At 42.0% G+C, this 24,103-nt stretch overlaps 1 protein-coding gene across 5 annotated transcripts in view; it reads left to right on the forward strand.

Annotated features, from left to right (window-relative positions):
* gse1b (Gse1 coiled-coil protein b) overlaps positions 1-24,103 on the forward strand; it is a 170,534-nt gene that overhangs the window by 142,918 nt on the left and 3,513 nt on the right. For 4 of the 5 annotated variants that reach the window (XM_056765597.1, XM_056765599.1, XM_056765600.1 and 1 more), the window contains 14 exons: positions 727-924; positions 8,101-8,312; positions 12,787-12,953; positions 13,852-14,040; positions 14,192-14,371; positions 14,595-14,926; positions 15,151-15,487; positions 16,382-16,986; positions 17,673-17,785; positions 18,044-18,305; positions 18,392-18,505; positions 20,833-21,195; positions 21,315-21,593; positions 21,889-21,992. In XM_056765597.1, coding sequence (XP_056621575.1) covers positions 727-924; positions 8,101-8,312; positions 12,787-12,953; positions 13,852-14,040; positions 14,192-14,371; positions 14,595-14,926; positions 15,151-15,487; positions 16,382-16,986; positions 17,673-17,785; positions 18,044-18,305; positions 18,392-18,505; positions 20,833-21,195; positions 21,315-21,593; positions 21,889-21,992 — 3,455 coding nt within the window. The remainder of the gene's footprint in view (positions 1-726; positions 925-8,100; positions 8,313-12,786; positions 12,954-13,851; positions 14,041-14,191; positions 14,372-14,594; positions 14,927-15,150; positions 15,488-16,381; positions 16,987-17,672; positions 17,786-18,043; positions 18,306-18,391; positions 18,506-20,832; positions 21,196-21,314; positions 21,594-21,888; positions 21,993-24,103) is intronic. The other variant, XM_056765598.1, reaches the window with a different exon arrangement.

Below are 24,103 nucleotides of genomic sequence, written 5' to 3' on the forward strand. Positions count from 1 at the left end.
TTGAGCACAACCTTTGACCCTGTCCGCCTTAACACTGTCCTCCAACTGTCAGGGACAGACAGTGTTTTGTGTGTTAGCAGTTAGATTAGATTCAAAATCGATACTTGAATCATGACGTACTGATTTGCATATTTGCGTCTACATATCGCATTTGTGCTGTGGGTCAGACTAGTGTTGGCACGTTTGCTTCTAGTCTCTGTACAGTCACATACTGTTTTAATGCGAGTGCCCAATAAAACCGTTCACATTGTTTTCTTTATCTATTGTCAGAAATTAAAACAAGTATAAAATAGTCAAGACTCATTTATACTACATGTTAACTTGCAGTAACTTTCACGAATTGCCACATTGTCTGAAAACAATCATTATACACATACGTTAAGGAGCAGTGGTTTTAGCTGTATGACTGTATTCCTCTACTGCTTGCTCCACCGTAGCTGTACGTAATGTTTGCTCTCCCTTAAACTGTCCATGTGCTGCATCACTCCCGCGATTAACTTGCCATTTTGTTCCTACATCATCATGTTATTATTATTTTAACCAATATAAAACAATTATTTTGAAACGATCTGTGAACCGATTCAGAAAGGTCCATGTCTGCATGGCTATGCATCTTTCTTCCCTATCCTAAGTAGCGGTTCTCTTGACCAACATCACTGCGAGGCCGGGTATCTCTTGTTTATTGCTGCTAACATTTCCCTCCATCTCTCTCTGTGTCTCTCTCAGGCATGAGCCATGAGCCAAAATCACCATCATTAGGCATGATTTCCACGGCGACCCGCACCACAGCAACTGTCAGCCCCCTCACCCCATCTCCTTTAAACGGTTCAGTTGTGCCTAATGGCAGCCCTGCATCTCAGTCCACTCACTCCGGTTTCGCCGCCGCCCTCCGCAAGCTGGCCAAACAGGCAGAGGAACCTAGAGGTAAGCAATGAATCCCCACCATGTGGCCCCCTGACCTAGATCTAAGATGCACTGTGGGTATTTTCTCTTTGTAGTTGTTAAAGTGATAGTTTAGTGAAATTCACTCTGCCAGGGGGACAAGGAAATATTACGGTGTCATACATCATGCTTCGAATTCACACACCTGTTTAATGAATGAAGGAGGCATTTACATAGAGCTTAATTGTGTATTGCTGTATCCATAAAGCACTTTACATCAAATGAGCGTCGTCTCTCTATCCTCAACCACCACCAGTGTGCAGCATCCACATGGATGTACCGCAGCGCCATTGCGCTCACAACACACCAGCTTTAGGTGGAGAGGAGAGAGAGAGATAGAGCCAATTCATGGGGTGGGGAATAGAAGGAGGCCATGATGGACAAGGGCCGGTAGAGGGAATCTGGCTAGGACACCGTGGTTACACCCCTAATCTTTATAGGAAGTGCCACGGGATCTTTAATGAACACAGGGAGTCAACCTAGGTTTACAGTCTCATGCGAAGGATGGATTTATTTAGTATTTTATTTGTTTTAATATAATATAAATTGTATACTTGAATGTTATCTTTTTTAATCTCTGATTGATGAAATCGAAGATCGTTTGTGCCGACTTAGATTACAATTTTACTGAATTTACGATTAGCTTTAGCCAGCACATTTAAATTTGATCTGACCTGTGAAAACGCTCTCTCATGGCCTCGAAATGTCTTCATTCGGAACTGAACTGTCTGCGGAGCTCTTCATGCTACCCACATCCAGAGGTCGCATTAACCGAAAATTCTCCGTCATTGACAGAGTTTTTATACCAGTGACTGAAAAATCCGAAAGCAGTCGGTCATTTTGACTGACTACAATGAGGGGAGTTTGTAATTCCCCTTTTTGTCAAATTTGTAGCATCCAATCAATTCCTTTCAACACAACGTGATCATAGGGCAGCGAAGGGACCAAAATAAAAAATGAGACAAAATCACCATCATTAGGCATGATTTCCAAAGCGACCCGCACCAGAGGGACTGTCAGCCCCCTCACCCCATCTCCTTTAAATGGTTCAGTTGCATCTCAGTCGACTCACTCCGGTTCCCATTCATTACTCATAAACGCTTCGTCCATTCAGGAGAACCCATGGGAGATCAGCGGAGACTCGCGGTGAGGGCCAGCGTCATGTATAGACAAGACGATTATGACAGCCCACCACAGTCTAATTTGTTTCGATATAGTTTCAAAAAGAGCTTAAAATCTTTTTGCACTTTTTTACACTTTTTATTATAACACCCTTTTTTAATAACTCTCTTACTTTTTTCCATCAGAGACTAGTGTCATTTAGGATAAACCTTAACTTTCAGTGAGTGGAAAAAAGTCTCTTCTCCTTTCATGGCCAATATATAAACGACTTTTGCTTTATTGGATATTAAAATAGAGTAAGTTCAAAGAACAGCTTTCCTGTAGCTCAGTGGTAAGAGCATTGCGTTAACAATGCAAGGTTGTGGGTTCGATCCCAGGGGATTGCAAATACCTATGTATAAATGTATAGGATAATGCAATGTAAGTTGCTTTGGATAAAGCGTCTGCCAAAATGCCTAAATGTAAATGTAAACTCAAGTTTTGCAATGAGGTCACAAACATGCTATTTGGCACGTAAGATCCCCTTACACCATAGTGACAGGGTAAAATAGATTATGACAGATTTTTTACGAGCCTGTCCGTCATTTGGAAAAAGACTAGCGCAACCTCTGCCCACATCCCAAGTGTTTTCTGTCTCTCTTTGACTCTTACTATCCTCAAATAAATTTGGATGCAAGACTCTAGTTCTAAAATCTCTCTGTCAGCTTAACTATTTCCATACATTTGTCACATGTGAAGCTCTTGACGCTGAAAGAGAATGCAAAAATAAACATATGGCAAGCAGTGCATGTAACAATAATAAAAGAGGAAGCCATAAATCACCAGGTTTTCGGATTTAGCAAAGGTTGCTTGATGAAATGATAGTATATTACGAGTAGGAGTGAAGAAAAGGCAGACAAACTAACAAGTTAGCATAATGCTATACAGTACTCATAGAAGAAAAGCTAACAAACTAGCGTTATGCTAATGGAGTTGACTTAACTATCTATTTTGGTTTAGATTTTAAGTAGTGCTATCAAAAATAATGCTAGACAAAGAATGATAGAAAAAACATATGATGTGATAATTGCATTACATTTTTTTTTTGCATTACTGCATATGCTAAATTCAGATTAGCGCGTTAAAAATATTAAATGCAAGCAGCACGCATTTACTCTGTCACCCTTTGCCTAGCGTTACATTATATTAGCACGCTCTTATTCATGCAAGCAACATTTGAAACGGCTTTGATGCATCCAGCACAGAAGCTGTGCAGCTTGGAAAATGCATTTCCACCTGTTGACTTGGAGATGTTTTTTTAAGTAGTCATTTTTTGGAACAGTGCTGCATCATTGTCTAGTTATGGGAAGTAGCGGACTGAGTTACACACTTTGTTTGTGTCTGCCTGTTCTCAGATGGTGGTTGTGCACATAAACCAGGGAGTATACTAATGCTTGGATTTACACACACACATACATACATACCTACCGACTGACCACAGAGCTAGACTCTGCTTGTAGACAGAGTCTCAGCAGGAAAGCAGTCTTTAAGCGTCTGCCAGGAGTCATGATGTACTGCATGTTTCCTGTCCCCTGGTGTGAGAGTGTCCAGCAGACCCAGGACAAGCTCTCCACCTTAGGGACTGGCAGGCTGGGCGGCACCAGCACCCTGCTGTCAAGAATAACCTCCTCTCCGGTCATAAACCCACACAACCTTGCTTGCAATCAACGTTCTCACTGTCTTCATCCTGCTTTACACAACATCTGAGTGTGTAAACCAGTTAATCAGGAACAAACGTGTTTACTGGACTGCTAAAATGAGCACTTTGAAGAAAAAACATCAGGTTGGGAGAGATATTTACATTTTAAGTTGAGACTTAACGAGCCCCTAGTGATTAAACAAGATACCATAGATATGCAGATCAAAATTGCTTTTAGACCCGCTCCATTTAGAGCATTTGTTCCGGAATCTGGCAGTCATAGAACGCCTGAACAAGGCGGTCTCAGCCAGCTTGAAAACAAACTCTGGAGTGGATCTCTTGTGGTTTTGAAGCAATCTGACCCGACGGACCCACGCACCAGTTTGTACATTACATGAAAAGCAGCAGTGTGTGTTTTGCAAATATGGTACCATACACCTTTTACAAGGTTTTTAGGGTGCATGTCTTACAGAGTCAGACTTTGGATATTCAGTGAAACAGTGCTATGTTTAAAATGATGAGATAATATACATCTACAAAGAAAATCACATTACCCCTAAAGCTACTTTCGCAGCTGATAATTTCAGGAACAAAGTTTCAGAAGTTTTCCTTTAAGCCATTAACCACATTGCATTTGACTGGAATTAGGACCTCATGAGGACAATGGAGCATTTATAAAACATGAAAACTATAGAATGCCGCAGTCAGAGCGGTGTGTTTCTTGTCTGTGGAGGGGTTTCAACATATAACTTGTTATTGAAAGAGAAAAAAGGGAGGTCTAAGCGACAAAAACTCCTATGACAATTCAAAGTGCTACATAGATCTGGTTATGCAACAATAGTTGTCAACAAGATAAGTTCCATCATATAAACTACTTGTTGTCTTTCTCATTGCGTCTGTCCTTTGCTCGTATGTGGGTGGTGTTTAAAAACAGTTCATTCATTTATTCTGATTAGGTCACTCACAATTTTAGAAACGCCTCTACCACAATCCTAACGATTTGTCTCTGGTCCAGACAGCTGTGGGTGGGGTGCAGTCAGGAGCTTGGAAACAAAAGGGACTGATGCCGAGACACTACAATTTATTTAATCATTGTGACTTCTTTAAAATGTTAACCGTGCTGGTTTAACGTGGATCGTGTTTCGTAACATGGATCCTATTCCTTTTATTGGGCAATTATCCCATAAATGCTCGGCAAGTCAAATGAAAGCCTGCCCACGCGCTAGTGAGAGTAGTCAGTAGTTTGTTTGTTCACGGCATTTCAGTGATGGATTTTATAAAAACTAGGGGTGGGCGGTGATAAACGGTTGGATTTAGTAATACTTTGGTGATAGGAGCATTGGTGATGTGAAGATGTGTGTTAATTTTGCCTTGTGGTCTGATGGCGTAAATATTTTGTCCCAGATTCTGTGTATTTTAGGGACGGCTCTGGACCACCACCTAGTCATCGAAGGCTGTATACAACTCCTACAATAACATTCGCTGAATAGATATTGTCATGGGGCTAGCGCTGTCACGATATCAATGCTACCAATAATGCTATCAGTCCAATTCATCTTAATTTGATTTGTTAACTGTTCTCTCTTTTTGCCTAATGGATCACCCTAAAAATATGAGTTTAGGGAGACAAGTTTATTACCATTTTAATTTGTGCCAATAAAGGCAAATTTTTAAACGGGTGCTACACAATTTACACTGGTATTATAAGTGTAGTTTTCTATATATGTGTGAATATCTATTTTCATGAGTTTTATTAAAATGGTTATTGTCAATACTGGTATACTGTGACACCCCTTCTTTATTCTAGGGTGGGCAAACTACAGCCTGTGGTCCACACATCACAACTATAATGATATGCAGAGGAATTATCAAAGAATGTATAAAATATGGACTAGTGTCAGTGTTGAAGCCTAAAGTAGGCGGACCTGGTGGTCGCCATCTTGGCATCGCGTTATCATGTGTCAATCCCTGATAATCGAAAATGGGCAAAGAGGCAGGATGTGAGTGGAGCTGAATAAGTGGCCATGCCCTTAATTATGCAGAGTTTTAAGGCTTAATATAATCTAAATGGATCAGTTTAAAAAATCACCCCCTTCACAGTTGTAATGAAGGGCAAAATGATCCTATATAAATCAAAAATCTTTTTGTACGTCCTCTAGCGACCAGTTGATGAATTGAAGTTTTAGTCACTTACCTGTTGGTTTCACGAGAGAAACCGGAACATTGCACCTTGGGAATAAGAGTGGAATGATATGGTTGGCATTACTCACAACTTTTTCCAGCTGATATATAACTATAACAATGACAGTGTGTGTGTTGGAAATGGTCGTCGTATCTGCTGTTTCACCTATTGAACTATGTAGTGCAGAGTGCAGAAACAGCATATGGAGCCAGGCATGTTGAGTGCCGCTCTCACAGCAGGTGTGAAATGGGATGTTTAATTAACTGCTGATGCTGTTCTAATGCAGCCCAGGAAGTGTGTGTTTGTTTGTGTGTGTGAAGGGCCAGGATGTTTTCTGCTTGTATGAGCTTGTGCATGTGAAGAAGAGATGTTGTATGTGTGCATGTCTTTGAATTTTCAGGTGTGTGTGGGCAGCGAGTGGAAGAGGTGGGTTAATGGAGGACCCCACAGGGAACAGAGATACACATTAATCACACAAAATCTCTGTGCAGTGTCAAATCTCTTCAGTTCAGTGGCATTCAGAGCGTGACAGGAAGTGTTGGGGGCTTCTCATCCATATTTGGGTATGGCTTCCTCTGAAAGCAGCTTGCAAAGACACATCACACTGAATATATTTGAATATCATTAGCATCTCGTATATACACACCAGTTTGCCGGGACTCAGATGCTGTGTCAGGCCCATCTGCCCTGTGTGTGTTTCAGGGTGGCTGAGGTTCAAAGAAAAGACGCCAATGAATCCTGCATGAGGGACAACAACACACAAGGACTCGTTGAGATGTGTGTGGTTTTAATCTCTGCTAAGACACTAAAGTCTGTCTTTTGATCAACACGCATTTAAGATGGAGGGGGACATGAAGAGTGGTATTGTTTTTTGGACGAGCACACACAGAAATATAGAAAGAACATGATTTCCGAGTCCCGTTGGGTTGATTTAAATCAACTGTGGACGTTAAGACGAGCATAATTCCCCTCCACGGCATCATGAAGCTATCCATTGGTTATTGTTGTTACAGTTTCTGGTAACGGAGGGTTTGTAAATGTTCCTTTTTTTGTGTTGTTTCTCTGTGGGTGTGTGTGCGAGAGATTCTGAGCTTGTGTTAATTGACGGAGCGAGACAGGAAGAGGCACTCAAAGATCTTTTCGGGACTCAGCTGTTAATTGCTGTTGTGAGGACACCACCCTCTTCCTCACACACACTCTCTCCCCTCTCTCTCTTTCTTATTCTATCTGGCTCTCTGCATGCACGTTTAATTGTGTTTTTTAGCCAGATCCACTGAAACCTTTGTGGTGCTTTTCTTAAAAGCTTTCATCAGAGAACACCAGCTCCTAATGGTTTTCCAGAGAAGGTGCAATTTTTATAGGTGTCACCATTGCATGCATTTCTAGTGCTTGAAGTCATAGGGCTAAGATGACTTTTTTCACATCTATACTTGGTAACTATACCTTTTTGACAATCATTCTTGTCAGTCTTTATCCAGTCTTCTTATACATCATACCTGGTTACCACAGAGAAATCTACACATGCACCGTAAACCAATAGACTTTACCTGGCCCTACTTTGTCATCTTCTGTAAAAGAGTGAAATGTTATCTTGTGTGAAATGTATTGGTGTGAAAACAGTCAGGTCACACAAATTTGTAATGATGAACAGCCCCAGTCATTTTCTGTTGGGTGTGAGAGATGAAATGTGTGTGTGTGTGTGTGTGTTTCTGAGGGTTGTAATGACAGTCAGTGGACAGCAGAGATGTGCATACACTGACTTTGTTGAAAGCCATGGTCATGTTGTCATTTCCTATGGACCTCAAATCAGTATTATATATTAATTGATATATATTTATATTCTTTTTTAAATAAACAACTTTTGTGCAGAATATCAAATGTTTGCATAAGTTAACATTTTTGCTGGGCATGCCCACAATCAGTTTGTCAGACCAAAAATTCATGAAAAAGCACAGTTCAAGGATTTGTATTTAGCATTATTATTTGTTTAATAAAAAACTGGCCATCGATAATCCAGTTTATTAGTTGCGAGGTGTTTTCCTCATCTGTTTGTCCACTTGTGTTTACCAAGACAATCTAGAACAGGTTTGAAACGCTGTGAGCCGATGTAGGAACTTGATTCAAAGCGTGAAATACAATAATCCACGATTTAACTGTTTTGTTTTCTGTGTTTTAGCAGCATCCTCGATCAGCAGTGAGTCATCTCCTGTCTCGTCTCCGGCCACTAACCACAGCTCCCCTGTCAGTACACCCAAGCGTGGCCCCATGGGTCCGGTTATCGTGCCTCCCAGTGGTCACAGTGTACCCAGTACCCCACCCGTGGTCACCATCGCCCCCACCAAAACTGTCAATGGCCTGTGGAGAAGTGAGAGTCGACCAGTTCGAGAGGTAAAAAGCCAAACCTCACTTTCTCCTGTCTACTTAGGCAACTTCCTTTCTTATTCAGCAACCTAGCTAAAATGTTAAACTCTAGCGGCTGGTTTTATGTGCACACAAACAAATGAAAACCTGAATTCAGTAGACCCTGACAAGTAAGAAAATTCATGATTTGCATAGGCTGACGTATGTGGAAAGTGATGCCGATGATATTATTCCTCCGTTTGTTTGTTAGAGTTGTGGTGTGGGCTTCACTAGTCTCTTGAATTTAGAATGATTTATAAAAATCGAGATAGTTAGTGCCTGGTGTGAGTGAATAAACAAGCAGGTGGCTGCTAGTAAGTTCATGGCTTGTACAGGTGGATGCTTTTTTATATGCGATTAGTATGTGTGACATATGTTTGGTGACCCATCCCACCACACACACCCCCTGTACCGCCCCCTGACACCAGTGTTGAAAAATGGCATAACAATGGCTATGAACATCTGTGCCTGCATTTCTCCTTTTGATCCCTTCAGACAAGTGCCGCCTTTGTTTGTGTGCGCTTGGTTGACAGATTATGTTATTTGCTTTCAGTGGCCACTGCTGCTCTCATGCTGACAACCTGCTGTATCTTATTTGTTCTGAGTTATCACATATGTAACAACTAGTGGTGGGCCGTTAACGCCGTTAACGCCGTTAACGCAGTGAGACTATTATCGCGCGTTAAAAAAAATGTCGCCGTTAATCTATTCTCAAAGTTGGGTTGTGAGCTGGGTCTATACTACGCAAGCTATGATGACTTTCACCTTGATATTTTAGCGCGGATGTATACCAGCTTAACTGCACTGTACGGGGCGAGAACGAGATTTTTCAACTCGCGTGATTCGCGTCATTCGCGGAAGCAGAAGCAGCCTCATCATCTCATAACCAGGGCTTCATTCTCGCCGCCTCATCATCTCATAACCAGGGCTTCATTCGCGCGATTCGCTTAGCAAGTAGGTCTATTGGCTCTTTTCATTAACATATAAATCACTCGCGCTTGAGGTGCCATTCGCGTTTGGTCTGAACACAACATAACGTTACTGTGAAATTACCGCATCAAACGTGACGTGCTAACATGGATGCAGCTATGAAGCCGCCGGGTTTGCTTCAGGGAATATTAATTTTTAAGAAGCTTCCCAATAGAAACATCGACAAGACTAACGTTGTTTGCACCTTGTGCAATGCGGAATTGGTTTAAAAAAAAACACTTTCTCTCAACAGGTAGTGGTCTAACTTTAGTTGAAACCAGTAACTTTGTATTGAGATCTAATGTATTATGGCTCCTGTATGACATATCGCTTGTTGCTCCCTCACTCTTTGTAAATCGCTTTGGATAAAAGCGTCTGCTAAATGACTAAATGTAAATGTACTGTAGGAGCTCTTCCAGTCTCAAGTACCACCTAAACGGAAATCATCCCTTAGCTAATGCGGAAGTAAACGCAAGTTCATCTTATTGAACATAATTTAATTTTCATCACCAATTATCATAGTAGAACAGCTTTCTCAAGCAGTTTGTGATGCATTTTGGAAACAGGAGATGAGCCCCTGGTCTAATGCGCCACCTGGCTTGAGAAACCCGTTCTCAAAGACTTACTTTTAGTCATTATTTGGGTAGCACACATATTCTGAATGCCTTCGGCAGAATTCAAATGAACCATTTTAATCTAGATTAATCTAGATTAATTTTGGAATTAATCTAGATTAATCTAGATTAAAAAAATGAATCTATGCCCACCACTAGTAACAACGCGTCAACTCAACGCGGACCGCAATTGCTGAGATTGGTCTGTTTGAACCCCTCCCTCAGTTAAAAAAACTCTGCGATATAGTCATGTTTACTCAAATTCATTTCCAAATGAAGTATTAAAGTAAAATATTTGTGCTTCTGGATTAAACATCTCAAATCTGCTACAAAATTCACAAGCAAACACGTGTGTGGACACTGACGCCCTGTGGTCATTGCCTGTCGACATGGACAAACGACATAGAAGTATATGTGAAAACCGACACGTAGGCTACGGCTTAGAGGCTAAGGCATAGGTCCAACACTCGAGTAAAAATCCAGCTTAAATGTCCATGTAGCTCATGTCCAACCTTTTTGCATTTAAATGTAGGAATGTCACCTCGAGATCACTCCCTCACTGCAGATATTCCTGCTGTGTGTAACTGGGAACCATTGACAGGACAGCAGCATTGCACGTTTAAATGATCGCTATGCATGTATGATTTCTTTTTTAAAAGACAGTTACACAGTTTTTTGTCATTTTTACCCTTATTAGTGCAGTAGGAGAGAGAGGACAGAAAGTGAAGGTGGTAGAGAGAGGGGATCAGGCAAAGGACACGAGTCGGGACCTGAACGCAACAGCACCATATGTCAGAGTACTTCGAATTTTGAGACGCTGCGCCAATCAGCTAACTGGCTTGTTTACATTGATTTTCAACAAGTTGCTTATCCAGTCTGTTGTCTCCATGTGATTTAAAAGATCCTTCATCATTCTTGTCTGAATGACTATCGACCTGTGGCCCTGACATCACTGGTTACGAAGGTATTTGAGAGGCTAATTAAAAACAACATCTGCTCCTGCATTCCGGATAACATAGACCCTCTGCAGTTCGCCTATTGTCCCAACAGATCTACATAAGATGCCGTTTCTCACATTCTTCACACCACTCCAACTCACGTCGACAACCCTGGAAATTATGTGAGGCTAATGTTTATAGATTATAGCTCAGCCTTTAACACTATAGATCCTCACAGACTGGCCGCTAAACTCAGGAACCTTGGTCTTAACGTCTCCCTCTGCAATTGGGTTCTAGACTTCCTCTCAGGCAGACCCCAGGTTGTGAGAGTCGGCCAGACCATCTCGAATACTATCACCTTGAGTACAGGTGTGCCACAGGGGTACGTCCTGAGTCCTCTGCATTACTCTCTCCACACTGTGTGTCCTCTCATAGATCCACTTCTATCATCAAGTTTGCGGATGATACAGTCATATTGGGCCTCAACTCTAAAAACAAAAAGATGGCCTACGTTGACGAGGTAGTGAATGTGACATTGTGGTGCGAGTCAACTGTCTCTATTTGAATGTCAGCAAAACCAAGGAACTGGTGGTTGACTTCCATCTACATCACTATATCTCACTAGACATCAGAGGCACACCGGTGTAGAGAGTAACTGGAACTGGACTCAACACTCACAAACACGGGAGAAAAAATCCAGGCAACGGCTAAGCCATTTAAGACAATTGCGAAAAATGAGGATCTTGCCTGCGATCCTGAAAATATACGGGTGACACTGAAAGTATATTGACTCATATATTGCATCTCATCGTGGTATGGAAACTTTTCTGCCCAGAAAATCTTCAACAGGCGATGCAAAATCAGGGCTGCTAAAATCTTTAAAGACTCCACACCCTGCAAATCCTCTCTTCTGTCTACTGCAATTTGGTAGATGTTTCCGCAGTCTGTTGGCGAAAACAGAGAGGCTCAAGCTTTTCCCCCAAGCCCTTGAACTACTTAATATGGACACATCCCGCACTTTAAGGACTCTGATAGTGTAATGTCACTCACCAGCTCTTGCACTTGCACTTTACCATTGCACTCATAAAACTGTAATATATATTTTCACATTTTGCTGTCCGCTGCCAACCTCAACCCTGATCTCTTTTTTACACCTAAATTTATCGTAAGTGAAAACCCTTTAACTTGATAGTATGTAAATACATTGTTATTATCTTTTTTTACATATATTTTCTGTTTTCTATTATCTTCTATATGCACAGTCTTTGGAGTATACCAGATGAACATTTCACTGCAAGTTGTACATGTTTATAAAGTGTATGTCAAAAATAAAATCTTGATCTTAACCACAAGGATATCAGCTGCGACTGGACTACACCCTTTTAGTATTTTAGCATTATCCATTATGGTCTGCTGTTATACGTAGGGCAGTAAATACTTAAAATAATGGCTATGATGAAATCACCTAGCTGTTTATATCTTTGTTCAGGACACTTGTTGGGTCTAGTTTTTTGTAACCATTTTGTAGCTTGAGAGAGGAATACAAGGGTTCCGAGAATTCAGGGGGTGCGTAGTGTGATGTTGCTTTGTTACGAAGCTAAGCGAGGTGCACAGCAGAAGATGGAGGGAAGAGAAAGTCACAACATCGGTTATACATTTTTACAAACATACTAGTTGTCAGTTGTAAAAGATTTCATATATTGCAAGAAACAATGTTCACATATTTAAGCACTGTTTTTCAGTTATTCTTAGAATTTAAATAGCTTTATATTTTTAATTGTTATTAAGAAGATATTTTAAGGCTCAAATTTTTTGTTTGTTTTAACGCAATCATAAATTGTGGAAAAAAGCACATAAAAATGACTAGACTTCTCTGTGCTCAGTGTGTTTTAAACACAGAAAGAAGCACACTTCTAACACAGACTGCCCATCTTTCATCAGGCCGAGTCTGGGAATCGCGGCATCAGTCGTGACAGGTTAACTTCAGAGACTTCTGCAAGCCAGGAGAAAGGAGGTCCCACAATCCCAGCTCACCTGATTGGAAACCCTTATGCATTTGGCCTGACCCCTGCATCTGTGATGCAAGATTCACGCTTTCAGCCTCTTAAGTGAGTATTTCTGACCTTAAAATCATCTTTTATCTGTACCCTCACACAAAAGCCACGTTTACGCCAAGTTTTCCCTTTGCATTTTTTTAAAAGTTTCACGTACACAAGACAGCATTATCAAAACTTTGCATTTACACAGATCCAGGATAACAGATAAGAACACTGTAGTATGCAAGCCAGACCAGTGGATGGCGATGTTGTTGTGTAAAGAAACAGGACGTGCCATGGCACATACGCATGCAGATTTATAAGGCAAAAGTGCTTTTTAATACCCTTGGTGGATGGATATGTGTGTTTAAAGTCTGGCGAGTGTAAATAGTGTGTCCCTCTGTTGGGGAAACGTTAACACATAGCAGTGAAAGCTGCGGGAAGACACCATATTGTTTTGGCTATATTCGCGTGACCGAGCGTTTAATACGCATGCGCGTGATGTCATCGGAAAGTTCCATCTTGCAGTTAACATGAAAATGAAAAAGGCATTTTCAGTTGAAAACAGTCTAGTGTAAACAGCCCCTAAGTCTCACATCCACACGCCATCACTCATACACAGTCATCTAAAGGATGAGGTGAATCGTGAATCCCTTAATATCGTTGACTCCAAAACTGTTCTGATGAGAATTGTTATTGTAAATTGAAACGTATTTCTCTCAGGACATCTATCATCAAATATTTAAACGATAGCAATATCGGTCAATAAATGATTGGTGGATTGAAAGTGTTCTGGGCAAACTATCTGCATGTGCCGTTTTTTAGCAGAATTGTACTTTTTTGAAGCACTCACACAGCATACATTTGACATCCTATCTATTCTTTTCTATATACAGTATATACACTCTCATCATCTTTTGGTTTTATCGGCTCTATTCCACTGACGTCTCTTCCTCTGTGTTACTGTCAGTCTGCCCCGTCAGATGTCTCATGCCATGCCCCCGGGCAGTGTTCCAGAGGAGTACCTGAGAGGATTCCGTCCTTACGCCACAGCCGAGGAGCTCCGCATGCCCTCATTGCCACTGGGGCTGGATCCTGCCACCGCCGCAGCATATTACCACACTGGATATCTGCCCCACCCTTCCTTCTCACACTACAGGTATAGATGGCAACACAAAAAGGGTCAATTTTCTGTAATCATTTGAACATACAATAGATACAAGTGCAGTTCGGTAAGATGACATGGTTTCTCATATGTAAAACTACTGTTCCTAATGTAAGGCTGTAATGTGTCTCTGTATCTCTCTCAGAATGGATGATCCGTTCTGTCTGTCAGCACTGAGGTCTCCATTTTATCCCATGCCTGCAGGGGGCGCTCTACCCCCTCTACACCCATCAGCTGTACCCATGCACCTGCCGGGGGTCCGTTACCCTGGAGACCTGAGCCACCCGACACTGTCCAGCCTTCAGTCCGAGCGTCTGTCCGAGAGGTATCTACTGGCACTGATTATACATGTTCATGTGTGAAATTCATGAAGCACAATGTATATATGTTAGGAAATTGGGCATAAGCCTTCGACGAAAAGAATAAAAAAATCACTGAAGTGCGTCCTGGTGGTGCGTTTCAAAGTCCACGCTACCATCTGTTACCACCACTTTACTCTACATGTATTGGAGTGTCATTTGAGCTAATGTCTGTGCGTGTTTCCACAGGCTCCAGATGGAGGACGAGTTGCGGCAGAGAGACAGAGAGCGTGAGAGAGAGAGAGAGGCCGAACGAGAAAAAGAACGTGAACGAGAGAGGGAGCGTGAGAAAGAGCTGGAGCGTGAACGAGAGAGAGAACGTGAAAGGGAGAGAGAACGAGAGCGAGAGAGGGAGCGGGAGCGGGAGCGTGAGAGGGAACGGGAGAGAGAACTTGAGCGCCATAAGGAGAGGGCAGCGAGGGAGAAAGCCATGGAGAGCCACTATCTGGAGCTTCATGCGCTGAGGGGCCCTGCAGACGACAGAGCCAAACCTACAGACCGAATCCCCGCGAACAGAGCTGGTACAGCGCTTTATTCACAACATGACCATCATCATGTGCCAAAGACATAGTAGTGTCTAAAACAATGTCTTTCATAGTGGTTTAAACACTAACATTGTGTAAGATGCACGTCACAGCAAATTTGACCTTGATGTCTTTAAGAGTTGAAGTCTGACATCTGTTTGACATCTAATAGCTGTGCTTTAATCTCAGTAGCTAACAGTAACTATTATTATTTCCTCCAGATAAAACCAAAGAGCCTACCCTCTCCACACCTAAACCCATCCAACCTAGTCTGCACCACCCTCTAAACTCCACCCATCATCCTGTGCCCAGCCTCGTCTCTGCCCATGGCTTGTACCTGGGCCCCGCAGGCACGGGACCCGGCGGTTTGACAGCTGCCAGCATGCTGCAGCGCACCAATGAGGAAGAGCGCTGGTTAGCCCGGCAAAGGAAGTTACGACAAGAGAAAGAGGACAGGCAGTACCAGGTGTCTGAGTTCCGTCAGCAGGTTCTGGAGCAGCATCTGGACTTGGGCAGGCCGGGAGAGAGTGGGGGTGACATGCAGACAGAAGGACACCGGTAAGACATTAGTTTACAAATGTTTCAGCCCTAGATATCGTGTGTGTGATGCAGCTTGAGTTTGTTTGAGTTTAAAGGGATACATCACCCAAACTGAAAAATCTGACTTCATTTACTCACCTTTGATGCGTTTCAAATCTGTAGAAAGATATTTGGAAGAATGCTTATAACCAAACACCAAAACACTATAACCAAACAGATCTTGCCCCCCATTGACTCCCATAGTAGGAAAAAATACAGTGGTGTTCAAAAGTACCCCACAGCTGTTTGCTGTCTTACATTCTTCAGAATGTTTTCTTTTGTGTTCAACAGAACAAACAAATGATAAGATAGTTTTTCCTACTATGGGAGTCAATGGGGGGCAAGATCTGTTTCGTTATAAGCATTCTTCCAAATATATTTCTCTGTTTTCAGGTGAAGTATCCCTTTAAGTTTTCCTGCGTTCCTTTTTCATTTTTGTACACATTGAGCTTTGAGCCTATTGATAGAGAGTCTTCAACAAAGATGCCACTGATTGTTTCATACCAATGTCAACAGTAATCTACTAATATTCACAGTCATCTTATAACTTTGATTCTGGGATAAAGCAAGAAAAAGAAAAAGCGAAACACTTACCAGGAGCAAGAATACCTACGCATGCCAAAGTCTTAAAGTATATATTTATTGATCTGAAATACACTGCACAGTATGTTATATTGTGTGTTAGGGATGGGCTTCCCGCAGAATGCGAGCAATGGCCTACGTGACAATTCTGTTAGTGCAGGATGTAAAAATCTGCACAGACCACTTGAGTCCTTCTGGTTAAACACGAGAGTTGTGTTGCATGCCTGCTTTGATTTTGTTGGTGATGTTTGTGTGCCAGTGATAACCGCAGAGTATGTCACCCTCTCATAGACCTGTATCACGAGACCAACACGAGAATAGCAGCAGAGATCGGGAGGACAGAGAACCTCCTCACCTGGGAGCTCCACCCCCTCTCATCTCCCCAAAGCACCAGCACAGAGACCGCGCCCCTCCACCCACCACACTCTGGAACCCCGCATCGCTCATAGAGACCACCACTGACTCCAGACGCCCCTTGCATGACCACACAGGCCTAGGTCCCTATGATATCAACCATCTTCCTGTACCGCCATCCAAACACGAACGCCATTACAACCCAGAAAAGTTGGAAGAGGGACCTCGGAAAAGGAACGATCTGGACAAATATCCACCTGTCCGACCAAGTGGCTTCTCTGAGCCAAACACATTTTTAGTAGAGCTGGAGAAATCCACCCACAGCTTCCTAAACCAGCATAGGGGGCCAGTGAGTCTGTCTGGTGCATACAGAGAGTTGGGCACGAGTCTTAGGCCCAGCGGGTCATTTATGGGCCTCCAGGGTCCTTCACGTCTCGCGCCTGATGGTCTGTTAGTGTACGATGAGTTTCTGCAGCAGCACAGACGAGCCATCAGCAAACTGGACCTGGAGGAGAGAAGACGCAGAGAAGCCCGAGAGAAAGGTACATGTTCAACAGCTGAAAACGACATTATCAGATGCCGAAAATGTACTGTGCCTAGAGGCTGTGCCATTGGTTTTCCAATAACTGGTGCCAAAACTGACTAAGAATTGGCAGTTACAATAGAAAAGTTGGGTGAACATCCTCAAAGAGTGGTGTTTCGAAAACGTTTGCCAGAGGTTGTGATGAACTCTTTCCCCGCCAAACACAGAAATTTCTGTGTCTGTTTTCACTGTGGTACAGCAGGTGGCGCTGTTACACATTTTCTGAAAGAGCACAGTATCTCTGAATCTAGAAACGGTAAATATTTGATCTGTTTTTTATTCATCGTCCTGACTCTGATATGAGTCCATCATTAGAATGCTGATTATCTCAGCTGTTTAATCAACTTGTTGCAATTTGGAAGAAACCAACCCACATTTAAGGGGTGATCAAATAAAACAAATGATGTTTAAAAGCAGAAACTCTGTTCTTACATTTGGTGTATTGTTTAATATGTAAGTAAATATGACCAAAAAGGCTGACGGGGAAAGAGTTAACTGTTCACAAAACAACATTGAAGTAACGCGATTAGAAACGTGTTGTTGTAGGGATCATTTATAAAATTAGAATGTTTGTAAATGTAAAGCTTAAATGGTTTGTAATGCACACTCAGTGAGTCGTTGAGTGATAATTGATGCTTTGTATAGGTTATTACTATGAGCTGGATGACTCTTACGATGAGAGTGATGAAGAAGAGGTGAGAGCTCATCTCAGGAGGGTCGCCAACCAACCGCCTCTCAAACTAGACGATTCTACTGAGGTGAGCAAGCACAACACCACACCCAACCGCCCGTTCTTTACAAAATAAAGCATTGCACCATGAACTTCTAATCGGTCATCTCCATGAATAGATTTGAATACCATTAAAGATGCACTCACCACTGATCACCACCATGTACGCTTGATGCTTTGCTGGTGTTTTTTTTGGTGCAGTGAATCATAGAGGATCATGCATCCAGCTCAACTTTGTCCCTGTTTTAAATGCACGACGCTACAACCCCACTCTCTCTCTTTGTAGAAGGTGCAGTTTTTGCAGAAATTTGGTCTGACCACTTTGGCTCGTCGAGAGGAGATGATGGAGGTAAAGAGGAGAAAGAGGAGGCATATGCTGAGAGAGAGGAGTCCCTCCCCACCAGCCATCCTCAGCAAACGGCCCATCACTGCTCCCCTGAGCACTCGCTTCACCCCAGAGGACATGAACAACAGCTCCGAGCTGGAGGACAAGAAGCGCTTCCTAACCATCTTCAGCCTCAACCACATCACACAGCAGCAGAGGAAAGGTACGACACACAGTTGACTTAATCCACATGCCAGCTCTCACTTGAGCTACTAGCGATGCTTATTTGATGTCTCTCGTGTGTTTCAGATAACCAGAGGGCTGAGGAGTTGTTGCAGGCCATCAGACAGAAGAACATTACTCTGGACAGCATCAGACACAATCCTCACCCGCTGTGCAGGAGCCCTGAAGCCCTGTGCGCCGGTAAGCTCACACCAGTTTTTGCCCAAACAGCGACTGTTGAGTTATGCAAGCCATGCTCATTCATTTCACTCGCTTTTTTATGAGGTGGAAATTTATAAGGTGGAAATCACTAAGTTGGAAACTTGGAAACATAAGGATGTTCTGCCTTTTGAAAGAAAGAGGAAATATGCAATTGGCAAAGGCTTTACTTGACCACTATGACCATAAAATGTTCTTCTGTACCTTGACCTATTGGAGAGCTTTTAGAAACTTGTGCTCATCCTGTGCAGAAAAGCTGGCCAATTGCTTTTGAGATGTTTTTAATTGGGTGATATTACATGATTAAAAACATAATTAAAAGGGGTCCTATGGCAGGAACACATGTTTTTCTGTGTCTTTGATGTGTTGCTCATGCATGTATTAGACACGTACAATTGCTAAATGAAAGTGTGGGAACAAAAGATGCATTTTATCTAAAAGTGAATGCTCATCCAGACCTGCCTGAAACACCTGTGTTACCACACCCCATCAAATCTACATCAGCTGGTGGTTTGATTTGACTAAGACCGCCCAAATGTATACTCAAGTAAGGTGGGACATTTCCGTCACACGCTTGCAGTATTACACCAATCACTACGCACTGGTTAACTGACCAATCATAGCACACCTCGCTTTTCAGAGCCTTGAGCTTCGTAAAAAAATCTGTGCGTTTCAGAGAGGCGGAGCAAAGAGGAGATACAGAGTATGACTCCTTTAACTTTGTTTTTGGTGTAAGACAATGTGTTTATATGCTTTAAGGTTGAGAAAACTCATTATTTCTCACATATCATACATTATTGTAGCTGCTCTTTGCCCCGCCTTTCTAAAACAAGTTGATTATGACTAAACTAATCGCTCTGAAAAGCTAAGTGTGCTCTGATTGGCCAGTTACCCAGTGCATCGTGATTGGCTGTATACGTGTGGTGGAAATGTTAAGCTCCGTACCATAACCGCAAACTTCCAGGACGAGGCCGATTGACAGTTCATCTCTCCTCTCACTGTTGCAAAAGGAAGATTCTCACGAAACCACTGAAACATCATGGCAGTAAAGATTTTAATTGGAAAACACAAAAAATGTCTTAAAAGATAATTGTGTTGTCTACCTTGGACAAAACCTAGATTTGACATAGGAATTAACTATTTATGTGTTTTATTGCTTTTTCTGCTGAAATTCTCATAACCGTAACACATCCTGTCTGTGTGCATTATATGTTTTAGTTCAAATAGAATCAATTTAAAATATTGTAAAAAAAACAATTAGTATCTACAATCTACTCAATGTTCTCAAATTACAAAAAATGACAAAAAAAGATTGATGGAACATTTATCATGTATAATAAAAAGGAAGAAACAGTGGAACAAAGAAGTGTCCAGGACTGATATTCTGATCCTCCACAATGTTTTTAAGGACACAAAGATATTGATATTAAGTTTGATTTTATGTGAAGGAACACATCAACTTCATCAAGTTAACCAATTACATTATATTTTTCTAGTTAAAAACATAATATTCTCTTGTCACGCTGTGTACACAACTTTTTCCCTTCTCATTACCGATACAGGTAGTTTTCCGTATTTAAAGAAATTTTACATGTTTAATATTCTATTAAAATACAATTAATTAACGACTTCTTATGTACGATTAATAAAAACTTGCTTGGACATCATGGCTTCGCTTGCTTTTAGCAAAACACGCTATGAGATTGGCAGTTTTAAATGTTTACGTTAATGAGAATGTTTAAGGCCTTTTTTATTTTTTATTTTATTATGTTAAACTATCAGTGAACGTTTTGAAATGAATGCCTTTAAACATGTCATATCTTGTTTTAAGTGAATATAAAGGGAATTTGTTTCACATCATAAAACCAAGATCTCGTGTGAACACCTAAAAACAGTCGGACAGCAGTGTCAGAGTAAATCATGACCGAGCGGATCAAAATCACATATGCAAGCGCAGCCGAGGGCAGACAGTGTGTGAAAGCACAAAGCATGCAACTCTCATGCTGGAACTATGCATTTCTGCTGTGACATGACAATAACTGAAGCTACGCCGCTTTCTTTGCATGTACATTTGGTCATACAAGCATTTCCACACACTGATGTAGAGATGTGGGGGGTGTGATTGATCGAGGTGTTTTAGGCAGATCTGGATCAGACTTCTCTTTTACTTAGAGTAAATCGTTTTTTGAATTTCGACATCTTTTTCACAACACACTAAATCAAAGTGAAACATGAAATCATGTCATATCACCCCTTTAATGTATGACACAAGTATTTTTTGTGTAATGTTCCACCTTTGATCTTTGCAGACCAATCGTCTCAGTCCCCAGTCCAATATGACGAACTAGCGAACGGACAACCCCTCAGTCCGTCCCCCTGTGTGTCTGGGCCCCCGCCCCCCACGGATTCCCTCTCCAGCCCAGAGCCCCTGAGACCGAAAGAGCCTCCCCTGCCTGCTGTGTTATCTGATAAGGGCAGAGTCAGTGACCCCATCCCGGGCAAGAGCTCTAGTCTACTGAGTAGTATACGACAGCCGCTGTTCACTAAAGAGCGCTCTGCTGGTGTCAACGGAAAGTCCAAACCCTGGGAAAGTTTTACAGCGGAGAAGTTTGCCCAGCAGTTCCACGAGTCTGTGCTGCAGTCCACACAAAAAGCCCTGCAGAGGAGCAAAGGTAGTTGCCGAATTCTGATCATTTATTAGCATGCACACTCAACCCACTCTCAACACAGAAGGCATGAACCGCTTATGGAAATCAAAATGTAATTCTGCAAATATCACTTCCTCCATCAGGTGGTGCCTCAGTCACTTCAGTGCAGAGCCATGCAGCAGATTCCTCTGTGCATTATAACATTCCTGAGCTACAGAGCACACCTGGCCGCTCGAAAGCACACTCGCAGCCCTCCTCTCAGACCAACGGCCAGCACGGCCCTCCACCGCCCAGACACCAGGAGCTCTCCGCTGAGGAGGAGTCTGAGGATGAGGAATATGAGTCAGAGGAGGAGGAAGCCTCCCCGCCCAGGTGGCAGGGCATTGAAGCCATCTTTGAAGCTTATCAGGAGTATGCAGAAGGTGAGCTGTTTGGTGCCAGTGATGGGACTGCAGGGAGCTTTTTCTAATGCTTAATCAAAATGATACAGAATGTTTTGTAATCTTGAAAAATCGTTCTTTATTTCTCACAAATGTTCCCGAACAAATGAGTTTACCTTTGATTTACTGTGACACTATTGCATGCCAGCATGTTTTAGCTCTGCAGACTGCGTGATGAGTTTTGTGGTACTGTCCAGTAGATGACATTGTTACTTAAGCACTTTTCGGCCCAGCTGTCTGTCACAATGCATAACCTCGTGATCTCTTCTATCTCCAGAGCAAAGCATTGAGAGGCAGGTTCTTCACAGTCAGTGTAGATGGCTGGAGACACATCACTATAATCTCAGCCTAACAGCAGAACAGCTCTCACACTCGATGGGGGTAAGAGACGAGCACATACACACTCACCTCCCCTTGGGGGCGTTCATACAATTACGATAACCAAGTCCACACCACAACTAACAAAAACATTGCTGATGAACAGTGATGCTCTGTAGAACACCTCACAAACCTTTAAAGGAGTAGTTCACTTTAAAATGAACATGTACCCACATTGTCATAAGTTTTTATTTCTTTTGTCGAAAACTAATTGAGGCTTTTAAGGAAAGGTGTCCAGGCTTCCTATCCATGTAATGCACTTTAAAGGTCCAGTGTGTCCTTTTTGGGATGATCTATTGATATAAATGTAATATAATATACATAGCTATGTGTTCATAGGAGTATAAAGAGCTTACACAATGAAGGGTTATGTTTTAACTACCTCAGAATGACCTATTTCTATCTACATACAACGCGGGTCCCCTCGCATGGAATTCGTCCATTTTTTTGTCAGCCATTGTAGTGTTTCGAAAGGGAGGAGGAGGGGTGGAGTGAGCGATTGGTTGCTATTCGCAACATTGCTATTCGCAACCTTGCCGCCAGTACACAAACACGTTGGAAAGGTTACACGTGACGTAGTTTTCAAAAGATTTAAACATCCCTGATATGCACACGGACTGACCATTTGAAACATTAAAAGACATGTAAGAACACATCCAAGAACTTTTGAACGCTCTTCTTTCTCCACACGCGTAAACACTGGGTCAGAACTTCCGCTTACGACACGTGACCTTTCCAACATTCCTCCAGGATGCACATCCACTGCTTCCGTTTTAAGCAGACCAAGCCATATATTTATGTTTAAAAAGTAGTGCTGTCAATCGATGAAACGATTAATCGCACATAACAAGAATGTTTTAATATATACTTTACAATCTAATAATTTCACATTTAATCTTCAAATTAATGTAGAAACAACAGATTTCAGTAACAGCTCCATTTAATGAATAAAAGCCAATATTCTGATATTAGTGCTGTTGCTGATGTCTCTTCAAATAAATAAAAAAATATTCAATTCAATTCAAGTTTCAATTCAAGTTTATTTATATAGCGCTTTTCACAATGTGTATTGTTTCAAAGCAGCTTTACAGGGGCAAACAGGAAAACAGAAAAGTTAAAACAGCACAGTGCATGGTATTTATACAACGAGTAAGTTCATTCTAATAAATAACATCTAATTTCTAAATAAATAAATGAATGAATGCAGTCTCCCGGTGAGCAGGCCAACACTGCCCTGCTGTGGCGAGGAACCCAAACTCCAATGATTGATTAATGGAGAAAAAAACCTCGGGAGAAACCAGGCTGTCATAGCTGCACTCAGACTGGTGACATGTGATTTTAGTTTAGCATTTAATACCAAATATTGTAACTTCAGCATTAATAAGACAAATAGTCCGTCTTTGCTCTTGGTTGGGGATGTAGTGGTCTGAGCTGGGATGGTCCGATGGTCATATTTCTCTTGGCAGCTGGTGGAATTGCCTTAGATGGAGCTGGGATGGTCAGTCAGTCTGCAGCTGTATCTGGTGTAATCTCAAATTGGGGATGGGCATCTGTCGGTCGTCTGGACATGGTGGAACTTCTTCCTACCTCGGGATGGGCATCCCGAGGCAGAGGCGGAAAGAGAATAAAGAGAATAATTAGCGTAGCTGCTGTTCATTAACTATGCATTAAGTGAAAGCTTGGCTGAAAAGATGTGTCTTTAATCTAGATTTAAATAGGGAGAGTGTGTCTGACCCTCGAATAGTATCAGGAAGGCTATTCCAGAGTTTAGGTGCTACGTATGAGAAAGCTCGTCCACCTTTGGTGGATTTTGTTATTCTAGGTATTGTCAAAAGTCCTAAGTTTTGAGATCTCAGCGAGCGTGATGGGTTGTAACGTGATAAAAGCTCGGTTAAGTAAGTAGGTGCTAAACCGTTCAGGGCTTTGTAAGTAATTAAAATAATTTTAAAATCAATGCGATACTTAATGGGTAGCCAGTGAAGCGATGATAAAACTGGGGTTATGTGATCGTATTTTCTTGACCTAGTAAGAACTCTGGCAGCTGCATTCTGAACTAACTGTAGTTTGTTTATCGATGATACAGGACAACCACTAAGTAGAGCATTACAATAGTC

The sequence above is a fragment of the Triplophysa dalaica genome, chromosome 14 (assembly GCF_015846415.1).
Source record: "Triplophysa dalaica isolate WHDGS20190420 chromosome 14, ASM1584641v1, whole genome shotgun sequence".
Taxonomy (NCBI): Eukaryota; Metazoa; Chordata; class Actinopteri; order Cypriniformes; family Nemacheilidae; genus Triplophysa; species Triplophysa dalaica.